General features: G+C 44.6%; 1 protein-coding gene across 2 annotated transcripts in view; it reads left to right on the top strand.

Moving 5' to 3' along the window:
* Positions 1 to 16,733, top strand: part of OPHN1 (oligophrenin 1) — a 151,637-nt gene that overhangs the window by 28,843 nt on the left and 106,061 nt on the right. For both annotated transcript variants that reach the window (XM_087727628.1, XM_087727627.1), the window contains exon 2: positions 14,757 to 14,852. In XM_087727628.1, the coding sequence (XP_087583754.1) occupies positions 14,757 to 14,852 (96 nt within the window). The remainder of the gene's footprint in view (positions 1 to 14,756; positions 14,853 to 16,733) is intronic.

Here is a 16,733-nt window from a genome sequence, read left to right as displayed (position 1 = left end):
GGGCTTTCCTTTTGCATAAAGCTTTCTGAGATGCAAACATGACCACAGGAGTGGCTCTATTTCCATAAAAAACAACCTAATAGATCCCAAGAAGAGGGGTGAAATTCAATTTTCTTTCCTACTGGTTCTGTGGGCGTGGCATGGTGGGGGTGGCAGGGGAAGGTTACTGCAAAATCCTCATTCCTAGCTCCCTCCTGGGGGAAGGATATTGCAAAATCCCCATTTCCTCCAAACTACTCAAAATTTCCGCTACTGGTTCTCCAGAACCTGTCAGATCCTGCTGAATTTCACCCCTGCCCAAGAAACATCGTTGAGGGCAGAAGAGGCTAGCATGATAACCTGCGTCTGAAGGCGCTCGCACGCGTGCACACACACACACAAACACACACACCTATGTGGTCAGGCTTCCTTTTTCAGTAAGTACAGTCTATGCCAGTCGAGGGAGGGGGAATCTGTCCATAAGAGAGAGTGAGGAAATTAAGTGTAATGATTGATTTTTTAAGAGATAGTATGTCATTGTCCAGCCTGACAGGCCTTAAGACCTCAGTGTCTAGAAATCAGAAGAACCATAGAAAGGAAACTGGCACAAAATATCTGTTTTAGGCAAGAGTCTTGTTTGACTCTAGATTTTGCCCGATCCCCAAAATTTAAAACTGCTCAAACTATAATTTGTGATGGTTTGCAAAGGGCCCATAGTATAAATCATGTCCATGCTAAGTGATGTCAGGTGGGACTGAAGCAGAGGTGGGTTCCTGCCAGTTCTAACCTCTTCTATAGAAGAGGTTCCATAAATCTACCATGCCGTTTAGAACCAGTTCCAGCTCCCTTCTCCTGCCCGTCCACACCACGCTTGCCCCCCCTCGCTCACTGATTGGCTGGCTCACCAATCGCCCCGCCCGCCTCTAAGAGTCCTATCTAAATCTTAAAGTCTTAAAGCTGTCAAGTTTGAACACCCCTGGGGTGTTTTTCCCTAAAGGGTTAGGGGTGCAAAGGTCTTGTAACTTGGCAGCTTTAAGACTTGCACACTTCAATGCCAGAGTTCCTGAGCCAACATGACTGGAGGAGGAATTCTGGGAGTTGAAGTCCACAAGTCTTAAAGCTGTCAAGTTTGAACACCCCTGGTTTTTTTTTCTAAAGGGTTAAGGGTGCAAGGGTCTTGTAACTTGATAGCTTTAAGACTTGCATGCTTCAAATGCCAGAGTTTCTGAGCCAACATTTTGGTTGCTAAGCAAGTGCGTTGTTAAGTGAGTTTCACCACATTTTGCAAGTTGGCCACGCCCAGGCCACACCTACAGAAGAGGTTCAAAAGTTTTTAAAACCCACCACTGGACTGAAGGAACGGGAAAGAGGAAGGGAAATGATGCTCATGAATTCTCTGAGAATTTACACGGGATGCCCACAAAATAAGCCTCAAAAATCCTAAAATGCATTGATCGGAGCGCAGAAGCGATCTGTCACCTGGGTGGCCTAAAGAGAGATTGCAGTAAGTAGAAAATCTTTATCATCAAGATCCATTCCTGAGTCCCATCATTTTATTATGCTCTTGATACTGACTAGGTGGTTCCGTGACTAAGACGCTGAGCTTGTTGATCAGAAAGGTTGACAGTTTGGTGGTTCGAATCTCTAGTACAGGTCTCCTGCGTGAGCAGGGGGTTGGACCAGATGACCTCCAAGGTCCCTTCCAACTCTATTACTTTAACTGTAAATCTGTAAGCACTCTTCCTTGTGTTCAAGCTTGAATCCTTTATATCTGTTGCATTTTGGTATGATAATGACTGAATGGCTGAATCTAAGCCACTCTTCCTCCATAAATAATTCACTGGAAGACAATCTCACTGCAAAGTATTTGTGTTTTAAACATCAAAAATAACCAATTTTCCCCCAAAAATGGTGATGCTGAAAAGTAGGCACAGTTGTGCAAGACCCAGGTAGACATTTCAGGAGCTGTTTTGAATCAGCTGTCTTCTGCTCCCATTTGAGGAGGGCCCAAACCAGGGGTGAATTCCAAAAAGTTCTGTCAGGTTCTGGATAACTGGTAGCGAAAAGTTTGAGTAGTTCGGAGAACTGGCAAATACCACCTCTGGCTGGCCCCACCCCCATCTATCTCTGCCTCTCGAGTCCCAGCTGATCGGGAGGGAATGGGCATTTTGCAGTAACCTTCCCCTGCCATGTCCACCAAGCCATGCCCACAGAACCAGTTGTAAAAAAAATTGAATTTCACCACTGGCCCAAACCTTGTGAGCCAAAGGCCAGATATCGGCCTTCTCCTTTCCACAGATCAAAGACTTGTGCTTTGCTATCCAAGGAGATGGACTTCTCCTTGGATAGTCATTCTCTTCCTATTCGTCACCCAGCATTTCTCAACCTTGGCTGTTTTAAGATGAGTGGACTCGATTTCCCAGAACTCCCCAGCCAGCTGAGGAACTCAGGGAGTTGGAGGCCTCCCCTCTGAAAGCTGCCAAGTTTGGGAGACGTTGCCATAGAGGACAGAGATTAATATTTGAAGCGGCTCAAATCAAATTTTTAATAGAGGGTTTAGGAAGTTGTATTTTGGGCCCGTTTTTTCTGGCAAGCCTGTCAACTCTTTTAATGTCCTTATAAGAACACAATCCCGGTGTTCGTGGTTTATTGCTCTTATTTTGTGACAGGCTCGTAAAACAGTTTGGCTTTGGCTCTTATTCTCTTGGAGCAGAATTGTCCTGCTGGTTTGTTGCAAATAACACACACTTTGGGGTTCACCACCAGTCTAAAGGGGGGGGGGGCAGCTTTCCTCCTTGAACAGGAGCCATTTTCAACAGGAAAGAGGGCACTGGAGGAGTTTTCAGGGGAGGCTCAGCCTTGGCTCTGCCTCAAATCTGTTTTTTACCAACCCTTTCCTCCTCGTAGCAGCCACTTAGAGAAAGCGAGCTGCTGGACGTCACCACATCTCCAAATTAGGGTTCTCAAATTAGGGTGGCTCAGTGGCTAAGACAGTAAGCTTGTCGATCAGAAAGGTTGGCAGTTCAGCGGTTCAAATCTGTAGCACCACATAATGGAGTGAGCTCCCGTTTCGTGTCCCAGCTTCTGACAACCTAGCAGTTTGAAAGCATATAAAAATGCAAGTAGAAAAATAGGAACCACCTTCGGTGGGAAGGTAACAGTGTTCTGTGAGCCTTCGGCAATGAGTCATGCCAGCCACATTACCACGGAGACGTCTTTGGACAGTGCTGGCTCTTCGGCTTTGAAATGGAGATGAGTATCGCCCCCTAGAGTCAGGAACAATAACACATATGTGCAAGGAGAACCTTTACCTTTTTACTGTTCTTCTCTTCCCCTACACTCAGTGCCTTTTCACGTTTTCTGCTTTGTTTCCTTGTCATTATGTTTATTTAGTCTTATAATGTTAAATGTCTGTTTTTCAAGACATTTATCATAAAGGTAATCTATAATAATAATAAAGGCCTACTCTTGGTTATTCAGTACCTGTGTATGCTGAGTAAGCAAGCTGTAATCTTTGTTGATGAAGAAAAAAATAAATTACATTTTGATCAGTGGCTTAATCCCAGGATCTGCTAGTTCCACCGCAAGCTGAACTGGCAGCAGAAGGAAAAATGAGGTTGGACCAAGGCTGCATCTGCTAATAAGACATAAAAAAGTGCTTAACCAAGTGAGGAGAAGTTAGTGAGAAAAAGCTATTGGTTGCTGCCTTTGCAGCTGTCAGTATTTATCTCAAATTAAATAAAAAGCCTATTTAATGTAATGGTTAAAGCCCCAGATTAGAAAGTGGGAGGCTGTGAGACCAGAGGTGGCATTCAGCACGTTCTGACCAGTTCTGGAGAACCGGTAGCAGAAATTTTGAGTAGTTCAGGGAACCGGCAAATACCGCCTCTGATTGGCCCTAGCCACATCTATTCTCTGCCTCCCGAGTCCCAGCTGATCAGAAGGGAATGGGGATTTGGCAGTAACCTTCCCCTGCAATGCCCCCCAAGCCACACCCACAGAACCGGTAGTAAAAGTTTTTGAATCCCACCACTGTGTCAGACCCACCTTAGGCATAAAGCTGCCTGGTAACCTTGGCTCGTCACTTCGTCTTCGTCCCAGGAAGGAGGCAAAGCAAACCACTTCTGAAAAACCCTGCTAAGAAAACAGCCGTCTCTGAGAACCGAACACTATTGAATAGAACCAAAAACATATCATGGAGTCTGTTCAGCTCTTAGAAAGTGCTCTTCATCTTGACCTCTTGCTAGTACTAACTTGTGTCTTGATTTTCTAGCCTGTGATTAGGCCAGTTGCAGAACAGTCCAGATCTGGCCTTTAGATAGATGAATTAACAGGGGCATCGGCATATTTGGCCCTATTCAGACAGAGCTTCTGGCAGTGGTGGGATTCAAATAATTTAACAACCGGTTCTCTGCCCTAATGACTGGCTGGGTAGGCATGTCTGGGTGATCATGTGACTGGGTGGGTGTGGCTAACTCGACATCACTCACATTGAGGGGCACCTTGCCATGCCCAGCTTCCCCTCGCCATGCCCGGCCATACCTAACCCCTCCCCTCCCAGCAGTCCTTGTCACACCCAGCTACTGGCCCTGCCGCTAAGCTGGATAGACAGATGAGCAGCTGGGCAGCGAGGCGAGGACTGGCTGGGAGGAGAAGGGTGAGTTGGGGCCAGATGTGGGGAGACATGCTATTCAGCCGGTTTGCCGAACTGCACAAAAAGTTAGCTACCGGTTCTACTGAACCCGTGAGAACCGGCTGAGTCCCACCACTGGCTGCTGGACACCTCTTGTTGGGAGGGGACAGAAATCTGAAGGAGTGACGTATTTCAACAAGGTGCACTAAACACAGCCTTAAAAGTCGTGGGTGGGGATCTACCAAGAACAGTTGGGTGGCAATGCGTATGTTCCCTTTGGTAGAGGGAAACATTTGGGCAAGTTGGCAGCAGGCGTGCTTGTATGTGAAGTGCCCATAGGATTGTATGCTTCTGTATATTCAACTTGGAATTAGTCCCGCTGAGCAGATTATGCCACCAGCTTTATTTAAGTTCTTCCTCCTATCCTGCATTTGCATTCTTAAGCCGATTACTTACACTGACTATGGGTAACGGAAAGAAAATGAGCAGCAGCTCTCAAGAGATTCAAACTGAAGTTTGCTTTTGTTCCAATGTTGTTTGGTTTCTCCACCGGTGTTGTGTGCTGAGCGGTTGGCTTGCTGTATGACCATCCAGTGTTCAGTGGTTCAAGCCCAGTCATTTTCTGCAAGGGGAAGACATGCTGAGCATGCGGAGGGCATGCGGGCAAAATGGAGCAAGACCAAGAAAGAGACTCACCTGTCTCCCTATGGGAAATAGGTTCAAATAAGATTGGAGTTAAAGTACAGACAGGACGTGTTTTCAAACTGGTGCTGTTTGTGTATAGCAGAAAGCCAGAATTCAGACCAGTGGTGGGATTCAATTTTTTTACTACTGGTTCTGTGGGCATGGCTTGGTGGGTGTGGCATGGCATGGTGGGCGTGGCTTGGTGGGTGTAGCAGGGAAAGGATATTATAAAATCCCCATTTCCTCCCCACTCCAGGGGAAGATTACTGCAAAATCCCCATTCCCTCCCAATCAGCTGAGACTCAGGAGGCAGAGAATAGATGGGGGTGAGGCCAGCCAGAGGTGATATTTACTGGTTCTACAAACTACTCAAAATTTCTGCTACTTCTCAGAACCTGCTGAATACCCCCACTGCTTCAGATGCCTCCCTCTTATTACGATAAGCTGTGAATCTCTGAAATCTGGCTCTGCTCTTCATAAACAGCTTCCCATACGCCTCTTCCATACAAAAGTGAAGTCAATTATTTACCTCCACCCCCTCCCTATTTTAACTTTTAATTCAGTCTGTGCATTTCTTTTCCTCCTGTTAGTCTGAAGTACAAAGCTACAGTTCCCTCCTGTTAAATCAGCTGACCAGAGTTGCGGAGGGGAGTTACCAGCTTGAACAATTTCCATGGTCCCTTTTTTCTACTTTGGCACATCTGATTTTATTTGAAAAGTGACCTAAACAAAAGTCCTGCTTTGCCTCCCGAATATTGTAGTGCAATCTCATTGGCTCAGCCTTGAATCTGTTTTCCATTAAATAAATTCTGGCCTCAAGAGATACTGCAAGAATCTGAATCACCGCCCCCACTCCACTGCTTGGATTAATTTCTCCACTCGCCCTTTCCCCCAAAGTAACCCTTGCCTTGGACATGCCTCATGGTGGGCTTTACTTGATCCACAAAAACATTTTGCACAGGACAAGGTGGCAATGGGAGATGACACCGTTTATGCTGGGTTTAAGTTTTGTTTGCTTTGTGGTCATTGGAACTGTGCACCATCGCTTCCAATCTGCCTCTCTCTCTTTCTCTAGAAGTCAAAAACAAACCAATAAACCATAATGCATTTATTATTATGAGCTTAAGTCTTCCTAAGCCAATTTGGATACCAATTAGGATGCCGTCCAGGCAGTTTAGCTCTCGGTTATGCCCATCACTATTGTCTTCTCCAGAATGATACAATAAGGGGAAATTGCTTTTCCGTCCCAACCTTTAGAATGAAGGGCAGGGAGCCAGGAGGAGACCTTTTGGCTTTTCACGGACTGGATGAGACATGATTAATTCAGAATTGATTTGCTAGGTTGCATCCAGGGCAGCTTCTGTCCTGCCTTCCTGCCCTGCCACAACAGAATTTCACAATAGGATGGATTGAGTGGCTGAGATTGGCCCAAGGTCACTCCAAGAGCTTCCATACCTATGCATGGACCAGAGCTCGGCTTTCCTTTGTCCTAGTTCAGCACCTTAACTGCAACATCCCAGTTCTGCTCATTTCTGCTTCATGTCAGTTGTACTGGATTGGTGAGATTGAAGTTAATGGGTGTATTATTATCCCATCCTTACATTGTCTTGCCATAATTCCTGTATGATTTGTACCCCCATCTGCCTCCTTTCCCATTTCCTTGTCTTTTCTAAGGGCAAGAGTTTTTTTCCCCACCTGGCTCTTGACGTTGGAACTCTGGTGGTTTGTTGGAGGCAGATTGCAGAGAGACTGATAATCAAGTCAAAAGTCAGCTTCCTCTTTCCCCCATTGGCCTCTTGGTGCAGGGAACTTGCCCCTTTCCCCAGAAAATAAGACCTCTCTGGATAATAAGCCCAATTGGGCTTTGAGTGCATTCACTAAAATAATCCCTACCCTGAAAATAAGCCCTCCCCCCAAAATATAGCAACACAGCAGTAGCCACGAGGTGACCACGCTTGCCGCCTCCTGCACCTCAAAAATAATAAGACCTCCCCGAAAATAAGGCCAAATGCTTATTTCAGGGGTCAAAAGAAAATAAGACCCTGTCTTATTTTCAGGGAAATGTGGTATGAGGAGCAAACAAAGAAGGCATTTACAAATCTGCCTAGGAATAGTCCTGCTAACTTGATAATTTGGATCGCTTGAATTTAATTTTTATCTCTAAGTACTTGAATCTTCCTGATTTTGTTGCATGGGGATTTCTTAAGCCACCTTAGAATAATGGTCACCTGGGTGGTCAGAAGCTTTTGATGGAGAATTGGGCCCCCATCCAGTTTTCCTCCTGAGAGGTTGCCTACTACAAAAGGCACCTGGCAGAGTCACCTGCTGAGCTTGTGGCACGACGGTGATTTGGTCCAAGGAAGAGTTATCCAGCTCTCTGGGCTGAGCTTTGAGATTGAGGGCTTGAAGATTAAACCTCGGAGGATAAATATCAGGGAGGTAGAGGAGCATCCCAGAAGGAAAGAGCCCAACAGAGCTGCCTGTCAGATGTTGTGGTCCACCAGCGGCCTGTGGAGCTAGCGGCAGAGTCAGACAGTGAGGAGGTTGGGGAGGAACATGGGCCAGTCCTGGAGTCTGGGTAAGACCTGGATGAAGGCTCTGCATCAGAGGCAGAGAGGGGGCCAGGACCATCTGGGAGTTATGTGCTGCCTTCAGAGTCTGACATCAGTGAGGCAGAAGAACAGTGTGAGCCTGTTTCCAGTGGGCACATGCGCAGAACTGCCAGAAAGCAAGAACAGTTACGCCAAAAGGGGTGACTCAGTAAGGCTTGGAGATGATTGGCCCCTCTCATAAGACATAAAAGAGGAGCAAACGGACGTGAGCTTTTGCAGGAAGCAACTTTTTTCATTCTGGTCGGTTTAAACTCTGAAGCTCCGTTTTGACTGTGTTCCGTTTGGCCTTGCAAAGCTAATTGGCAATTAGGTCTGTGGCAGCATTTCAAGAGAGGTGAAGGTGGGTGCTTATCAGCCTTATCCTGAAAGACTGTGGCAGACTTCTGTCGGACTCTTCACAAACTGTGACTCTCATTATGGGCTTGAATGACCATAATTTACAGACATTGAAATAAAAAGAGGGTTTGGGGACTAAGCGTGTGATTTTTACTGTCCCAGGAAGCCTAGGTCAGAACACCGGGTTTTGCTGCTAGCATGTTGTGATCTGAGAGAGAATATTTTCTCTGTCAGGATCTGTAAGGGGTCTCCCTCCATGGGGGCTTGCCCAGCACCAGCATTGTATTCATTGGGCATTCTTTCCAAGGCTTTTCAGTGTCTTCAGCTGAAGTTTTAATTTCTCGATCATGCATTTCTGGCAAAGGGTGGAAAGCTCCATCCACCTGGTGAGTCTTCCCCCTATAGCTGCATTTCTGAGGAATGGCCTCAAAAGAGCCACAGAGGCTTCAGGCTTTGCGCAAAATGGAGGAGGTAATTCTGAGTTTCTTTGAATGGCTCTCAAGAGGCTGGTAGCAGCTGAGCGCTTCCTCCTGCCAGAGTTGGCAAGCAGATCTTTGTGGGCAGAAAATGCTGAAAGAGAATTTATTTTTTATTTTTTTGCAGAGAGGAAGGGTAGAAATAAGTGCGGGGCTTCTCTGATTCACAGGATTCATCTCAAGCTCTCTTCCTTCCCCTTTGTGTGGCGGGGAAGGGGAGGAGGGGGAGGGGGAGGAATGGCGTTTTAAAAATTTCCATCTGCAGGATTCAAACGTTGTGCCCCACTTCAGCATAGCAATAGCAATAGCAGTTAGACTTATATACCGCTTCATAGGGCTTTCAGCCCTCTCTAAGCGGTTTACAGAGTCAGCATATTGCCCCCAACAAGAATCCGGGTCCTCATTTCACCCACCTCGGAAGGATGGAAGGCTGAGTCAACCTTGAGCTGGTGAGATTTGAACAGCCGAACTGCAGTCAGCTGAAGTAGCCTGCAGTGCTGCATTTAACCACTACGCCACCTCGGCTCTTCAGCATTCAGGGTTTGCCTGCAGGCCAAGCCTGCACAGAGCTGTCTAGGACAGGGGTGTCCACCCTTGGCAACTTTAAGACCTGTGGACTTCAATTCCCAGAATTCCTCAGCCAGCTGACTGAAGAATTCTGGGAGTTGAAGTCCACAGGTCCTAAATTGCCAAGGATTGATACCCCTGGTCTAGTGAATGTTTGGCTCACTCTTCTCCAGAAGGAAAAGAATTTGGCACAAGGGATCAACCAAGAAAGAGATCTTGGCACAAGGCATCTTGCCAGGAAAGCTCCCCCCTCCACCCCACCCTCTCTCTCTCTCACACACACACGCATACATGTCCAATTGTCAGCAACAGGTCTTTGAAGGACGTGTTCTTCTTTGCATCCTTTTTAATACTATTTTAAAAGGTAAAGGTTCCCCTCACACATATGTGCTAGTTGTTCCCGACTCTAGGGGGCGGTGCTCATCTCTGTTTCAAAGCCGAAGACCCAGTTCTGTCCAAAGACATCTCTGTGGTCATGTGGCCAGCATGACTAAACACAGAAGGCGCACGGAGCACTGTTACCTTCCCACCAAAGGTGGTTCCTATTTTTCTACTTGCATTTTTACATGCTTTTGAACTGCTAGGTTGGCCGAAGTTGGGACAAGTAATGGGAGCTCACTCCATTACAGAGCACTAGGGATTCGAACCTCTGAATTGCCGACATACTGTTCGACAAGCTCAGCGTCTCAGCCACTGAGCCACCACGTCCCACTCTTCTAGATTAATGGTAGCTTAATATGAGCATACGGAAGATCTTTGCTTCCTAAAGTGAATTAAACCCAATTCTCTTTAATTGGCTCAGGACAGCCCCATAAACTATGCTTTATTAATGTCTTGTGGCAGTTGCCTTCTATTTCAAATTAAGAACTGCTTGTCAGTGATATGTAGTCTGTACTTGATCTAAAACTGAAGTAAAAGCGCCAACTCCTGCAGGCACAGGGGCATGGAAGAGAGTGTGGAAACCAACAATTCAGGAGGGTTGCTGCTCGTATCACCAAATGATGGCTTAGTTCAAACTGTTCTTTACACAAAACTTGATTAGCATGTGGAACCACCAGATGTCGTGTTAGCTATTGTGTTTATTGGTTATAGCAAAGCATTTTGCAAGTGTGCATTGATTAATAATGTGACTGAAGATTGGGAGCTCATTTTCACTGGCAAAGCACTCGGGATGCCACGGGCATTCCCAACACAATTGACATGCCCCCCCTGTCCCCCCCTGAGGTCAAGCACAACCCTGATGCGGCCCCCAATGAAATCGAGTTTGACACCCCTGGTCTCCAAGAATTCCAGCAGCATAGAGAGTTTGAGGAAGTAAACAAGAATAGAATGCTTGCCCAACCCCGATCTTCATGCATTATCAATTGCAACACACGACGTCTCAGTGCCATGGTCAAACATAATAAACCTGAAGAACGGCCCAGTCATCTCCTGAACATTGGAAAAAAAACATTGGCTGTCTGAAGGTTCAGAAAATAAGATGAAAAGAAACTCCCACCTTCTAGTTGGGCTTTCTGGAGAACCCTTCTCTTTTGTGCCTAGCACCGTGATGGCAAACCTATGGCACGCATGCCACAGGTGTCACCAGAGCCCTCTCTGCGGGCACGCCAGCTGTCGCCCCAGCCCAGTTCCACCACCAGTTGGCCTTCTGCGCATGCGCGGCGCTAGGGATTTGAACCACTGAACTGCCAACCTTGCTGAACAACAAGCTGGGCATCTTAGCCACTGAGACACCACGTCCCATTGTGTTACCAGCATTATCAGCCTGGTTTATCTGCAGCTCGCCTACCTGGCCCTTTGCTTCTTTGTGGTTTGTTGGCCTTCAAACAAGGCTAAAGAGCCTAAATGGCTCTTTTTCGGATTCTAGTCCATGAGCCAAGCATGGCAATCGAAGTCTTTTTCCTGAGAGTTTTGCTGCCTGCCCTTCAAATCAATTCATATGCCACCAAGCAACTCTGTTGAATGCTGACTTCATATGCAATTCTGGAGAGCTGATCAAAACAGTTACCTTCTCTTGGTGTTTAAGACCAAGTTGCTTGTGGTTATGCAAGTATTTTTTAAATTTCCAAATTCCAGAATGCATAGAAAAAGAAAGCAGATGAGCTTTTAAGGCATTTTAGAGATTGTGACTCAAAAGTACCATATTTTTTGGCGTATAAGACGCACCGGAGTATAAGACACACCAAGATTTTAAAGAGGCAAATTAAAAAAAAGATTTTTGCAATCTGCAGACCTCCCCAAAATGCCCCATTTTTTGTCAGAAAAGGGGCATGCACAACCTTTAGGAGGCTTATAGAATGGTCCTGGGGAATTGGGGTGGGGCAAAAATAAGCAAAAAATGAAAAACAGGCCCATTTTTTGTCAACAATATGCATAGACTTTAGGAGGCTTGTAGAGTGCTTCTGGGGACCTGGGGGGTGGGCAAAAACCCTCCTCAGCCCCCAGGAGCACTCTAGAAGTCTCTTAAAGGCTATGCACAACCATTTTTGCAAAGGGGGCGAGGTTTCAGGAGGCCAAAAATGCTGTATTCAGTGTATAAGATGCACCCAGATTTTTACCCTCTTTTTTTGAGAGAAAAAGGTGCATCTTATATTCAGAAAAATAAGGTAAATTAATTCATATATGCTGCCTGCAAATTCAGTTGCATTGAGAGGGAAAAATAACACAGGAAGAGGAAGCATCAAATTCATGATTACTCATGTAGGAAGGGACAGTATCAAGATCACAAGAAGTGATTATGCCACACGTGGAACATCGAGTCCAGTATGTTGAGACCCTGGAAAGTGAAGAGAAGAGCAAAAAAGATGATAAAGGTCCCTTCCAGCCCCGTGACTCTATATTCTTATGTTTTACCGCTTTGAGTTGTTTATAAAAAGTAATAATGGCGGGATACAAATAAAATAAATACTAATAATAACAATTAATGGCTTGAAAACCTGATCAATGAACATGAACATGAAAGGGTCAGTGATAATAGCCATCCTGAAAAAATGTGGTTTTGAATGGAAGTATAATTTATATGCAACTAGTCAGTTGGATACCCATTCCGCTTTACTACAGAATTATGTGATTGGACTTGATAAATTGACAGTTAAAGCTTGAACATTAATCAATAGTTACGATTGGCCTCTCCTCTCCCCTTCTCTCCCTCAGGACCATGCCCAAGGGGCAGTTGGAATAGAGTTATTTTCAGGTGGGGAGGGGGAGTAGAACCAGCAGTGATAATTCCAGTGGTAATTGGCACACTGGGTGCTATTCCAAAAGCACTGCAATTACATTTAAAACAGTTAAAAATTGACAAAATCACCATCGGTCAAATGCAAAAAGCTGCACTGCTTGGATCTGCACGCATATTATGAAAATACGTTATGACGTCCTAGGCCCCTGGGTGGGGCCCGACTAATAACCAATGCCAAATCCAGCGAAACAACTGGCCACTGTGATACAATTGTATAATAATAATAATAATAATAATAATAATAATAACAACAACAACAACAACAACAACAACAACAACAACTCCGCCGTTGCCGGTCCCAAGCCCGGATGAGAAAGGAGGAAGGTTGGGATCAGGTTGGCATCTGGTCCCGTAAAAAAAACCCCTGCCAACCCATACAATATGGTGAAAAAAACGAATAAGAATTCCATACCGCATCGGTCGTCGCGCGGGTTAACAAGGGCCGCGGCGGATGTTGGGGTCCCTGGACATCCGTCGACAAGTGGGCTACAAGTGGACCAGCCAACAAAACGACAAAAATATAGTGCAGATGAAAACCGTGCCATAATGGCCTGTTACTACAACTCAGAGCCAGAAAAAAGAGGATATTTAAAGCGAATGTATGAATTATGGAAACAACAATATCCAGATTCAAATGTTAGTGAACAACGACTAGCAGATCAAAGGCGATTTATTATACGGAATAAAGTGTTTAGTGAAGTTGAACATGAGGAAATTCAGGCAAATTGCAAAACCCAAAAAACAATATCACAAGCGGAAATAACTGATATTCAAGACACAACTAAAGACACTATAGTAGAACTCCCAGAAGAAGCTCTCAGGGAGGAAATAACATCACCACCACTAGAACCAGTTATCACTGAACCAACTGATGAACTAACTCAAAAACAAAAAGAATTGAAGGATAAGATCATGGAGCATTTTCTGCTTAATGAGGAAAGGCAACGTTTACCATCACTAAAAACTGTGCCTAAGAAAATTTTGGCCCCTATCATGAAAATGGTTAATGCAGTGTTTTCAACAATTGAACCGGAATCCATCTTGGAAACAAACCAGTTAATGTACAGCGCAGCTGTAATAGTCACTAATGAACTAGGCAAAATTAAAGTACCTAGTCACACAACAGAAAAAGCATCAAAGCCAAAGTGGAAAATCCGTCTAGAACAAAAAATCAAAAAATTAAGGGCAGATGCTAGTAACTTAAAGAACATGCATGAGCAACGGCTTAAAAACAACAAAATCATAGATCGGCTAATCAGAAGATATAGATTGGATACAAGAAACATCAATGAAGCTGATCTGATGGTCATTTAAAAAAAAATCCTTTCTTAGCGAGCACCTAGAAGCCAAGAGGAACATAGTTGCCAAATTTCAAGTTTGTAGGCTTTACAGTTCTGGAGATTTTGTGATGACTCATGAGTGGCCTTTCGCTTATATATATATAGATATATAGATAAATCAAAGCACATTTTGCCTTATAAGGTGCAATATCTCCAGTGAAGGTCTCAAAGGTGGGCAAAGGCAGGGCTCTTGCAGGGCTGGTGTTGCTGTCCGACAGTTTTGCAGAGCCGTTCAGGCGGAGGACTGTTCTGCAGAAGAACCAAATTTAGAGCAGCTCTGCCAATGTTTTCCTTCCTTCTTTCCTTCCTTCATAGACAGAACTATGTTGACTCCAGCATGGAAATTATTTTTAATGCACATAAAGCCTCTCTTCTGCATGTTTATTTTAAAACTAGTGAAGGCAGTTTAATAGCCATGGAGAGCAGCGAGTTGGTAAACATTTACTCTGCTGCTGCTCTCAGATTCCTGATTCCGTTGCAGATAGTTTTCATTAAAAAAAAAACATTGAAAAGCTGCCATGCTATAAAATAGAGTGCCAGCCTTCAATGTAAGATTTATTTCCAAGAATATTTTGTTGGACCCAAAGGCATTTTTGGCAGGCAGAAGTCAGGAGCTGCATCCAGGGCGCTCTGTGGAAGCTGCAGAGGCCAGCCATGGGCAGGGCCAGGAGTGAAGTGGGAGGAGCCAGGATAAAGCAGGCAAGCCAGCCACTAGGGGGTAGTTGCCTCTTTGTAAGCAGGTGATGCTTGGGGGGAGACCAGCTTTCATTCAGAAGTCCCTGGGGGCCAAGGTTCAGAATCGGTGCTCTGCTTCAGCTATGAGGTTTCTGCAAATTGAATTGCTCTCCTTATATACTCACGTGTGATATTCTCCCGTTTAAACTTTCCCAGATTATTCCTTGGCTGTCCAGAAATTCTCCTTGACACTCCAGTCCTTCCAGTTTGACTTCATTGGGGACACTCTGACAGATGATGAAATCAACATTGGTAAGTGCTTTTTTGGCCAGCTGCCTCTTTTGCCTTGTCAGGGCTAGGTGCTAGAAGTCCGTTTCATGTCCTGCTTGAGTAATAAAATTCTTGGTTGCAAATTCATTTTGAATATCTTGCATCAAACCTCTCCGGCATACTTAACGGCCTCTCCATAACTGCCATATTACCCCTCTTGTGATGGGCAGATCAGTACTTAGGATGATTAGGGGACTGGAGACTAGAACATATGATGAATGGTTACAAGAACTGGGCATGGCTAGTCTACTGAAGAGAAGGACCAGGGGAGATATGATAGCAGTCTTCCAATATTTGAGGAGGGGATCAACTTAGAGAGATACTAATACCACTCTATAAAGCCTTAGTAAGACCTCACCTAGAATACTTTATCCAGTTTTGGTCATCAAACTATAAAAAAAGTCATTGAGACTCTAGAAAAAATACAGAGAAGAGCAATCAAGATGATTAGAGGACTGGAGACTATAACATATGAAGAACGGTTACAGGAACTGGGCATGGCTAGTCTAGTGAAGAGAAGGACCAGGGGAGACACGATAGCAGTGTTCCAATATCTGAGGGGCTGCCACAGAGAGGAGGGGGTCAAACTATTTTCCAAAGCACCTGAAGGCCAGACAAGGAACAATGGATCAAAACTGAACAAGGAGAGATTCAACCTAGAAATAAGGAGGAACTTTCTGACAGAGAACAATCAAGCAATGGAACAGAAGTTGCCTTCGGAAGTTGTGGGAGCTTCATCACTTGAGACTTTCAAGAAGAGACTGAACTGCCATTTGTCAGAAATGGTGTAGGGTCTCCTGCTTGAGCAGGGGGTTGGCCTAGATGACCTATAAGGTCCCTTCCAACTCTGTTAATCTGTTAAATCTGTTAAACACCTCAGATCCAGAGCAGGAGCCACGTATTAGGGCAGCTGAAGTTTCATTGAAAAGTGCAAGTTGTTAAGTTTAAAAATACAAATTATATCTGGCCTTGTTGATATGTCTACTAGATTTATGTCTTGTTTTCCCCTGGCCCAGGGATCCATGTAGCAGCCTAGGGAACCCAGCAACAGCTGGAATATGTGTTTCCAAGAATGGGATCCTCCCGCCTTTGGTTTCTCCTTCCCGGGATGACTTGGGAGGCCCTTAACACAATGCAACTTCCTTCTCTTGAAAAAAGTGTGTTCATTCTCCCACTCCTTTTTTTTTTATTTTTAGAAAAAGGAATTGTATAATATTCTGTTCTGATCAGAAAGTGGGCTTCTACTTATTTCCATGGCAAGGAAATGAACTGGAGTTCTTCTTTTGAGAATGCTTTTCTAACAATGTGCTTACTATTCACATTTCTTAGCTGATAAACAAACAACCCAGTTTTAAAAGATTACTTTGCCTATTAATATTTGAGATGGAGGCGTTGCTGGATGGATTGATAGATGCAAACGTCAGATTAGGGTGTTTTTTTTAATTGCAGTATATAGGAAATGTTTGTAAAATCATGCAGAATTTAGATTTGGGAGAAGAATAAGTAGAACAAGTGAAGGTGTCCACCCTGAGGAGAAGACAGAAAACCTGAAGGAGGGAAAAGTTTGATCAGTTGCAAAATAGATTTGGCACAGCATAAATATTCAATTGATGGATTTTGGAAAAGGATCAAAAAGTGGCTAGAGGTAATAACAGGTGTTAAAATAGAATGGAAACCTGAAGTTTTTTTTAATTAAGTATAATGACTGTGAAATATAAAAAAGAAATTCAGTATTTAATATCACATATAATTACGGTGGCATGGATTGCCTTTGCCCAGAAATGGAAAAACAAATTAACTCCAAGCGAAGATGAAATAATAAGAAAGGTTGTGGACTGTGCTGAAATGGACAAATCAACAAAA

The sequence above is a fragment of the Thamnophis sirtalis genome, unplaced genomic scaffold (genome assembly GCF_051295495.1).
Source record: "Thamnophis sirtalis isolate CommonGarterSnake01/CBP01778 unplaced genomic scaffold, rThaSir2_p1.2 scaffold_13, whole genome shotgun sequence".
NCBI classification, from domain to species: Eukaryota; Metazoa; Chordata; class Lepidosauria; order Squamata; family Natricidae; genus Thamnophis; species Thamnophis sirtalis.
This window is presented reverse-complemented; position numbering and strand designations above follow the sequence as displayed.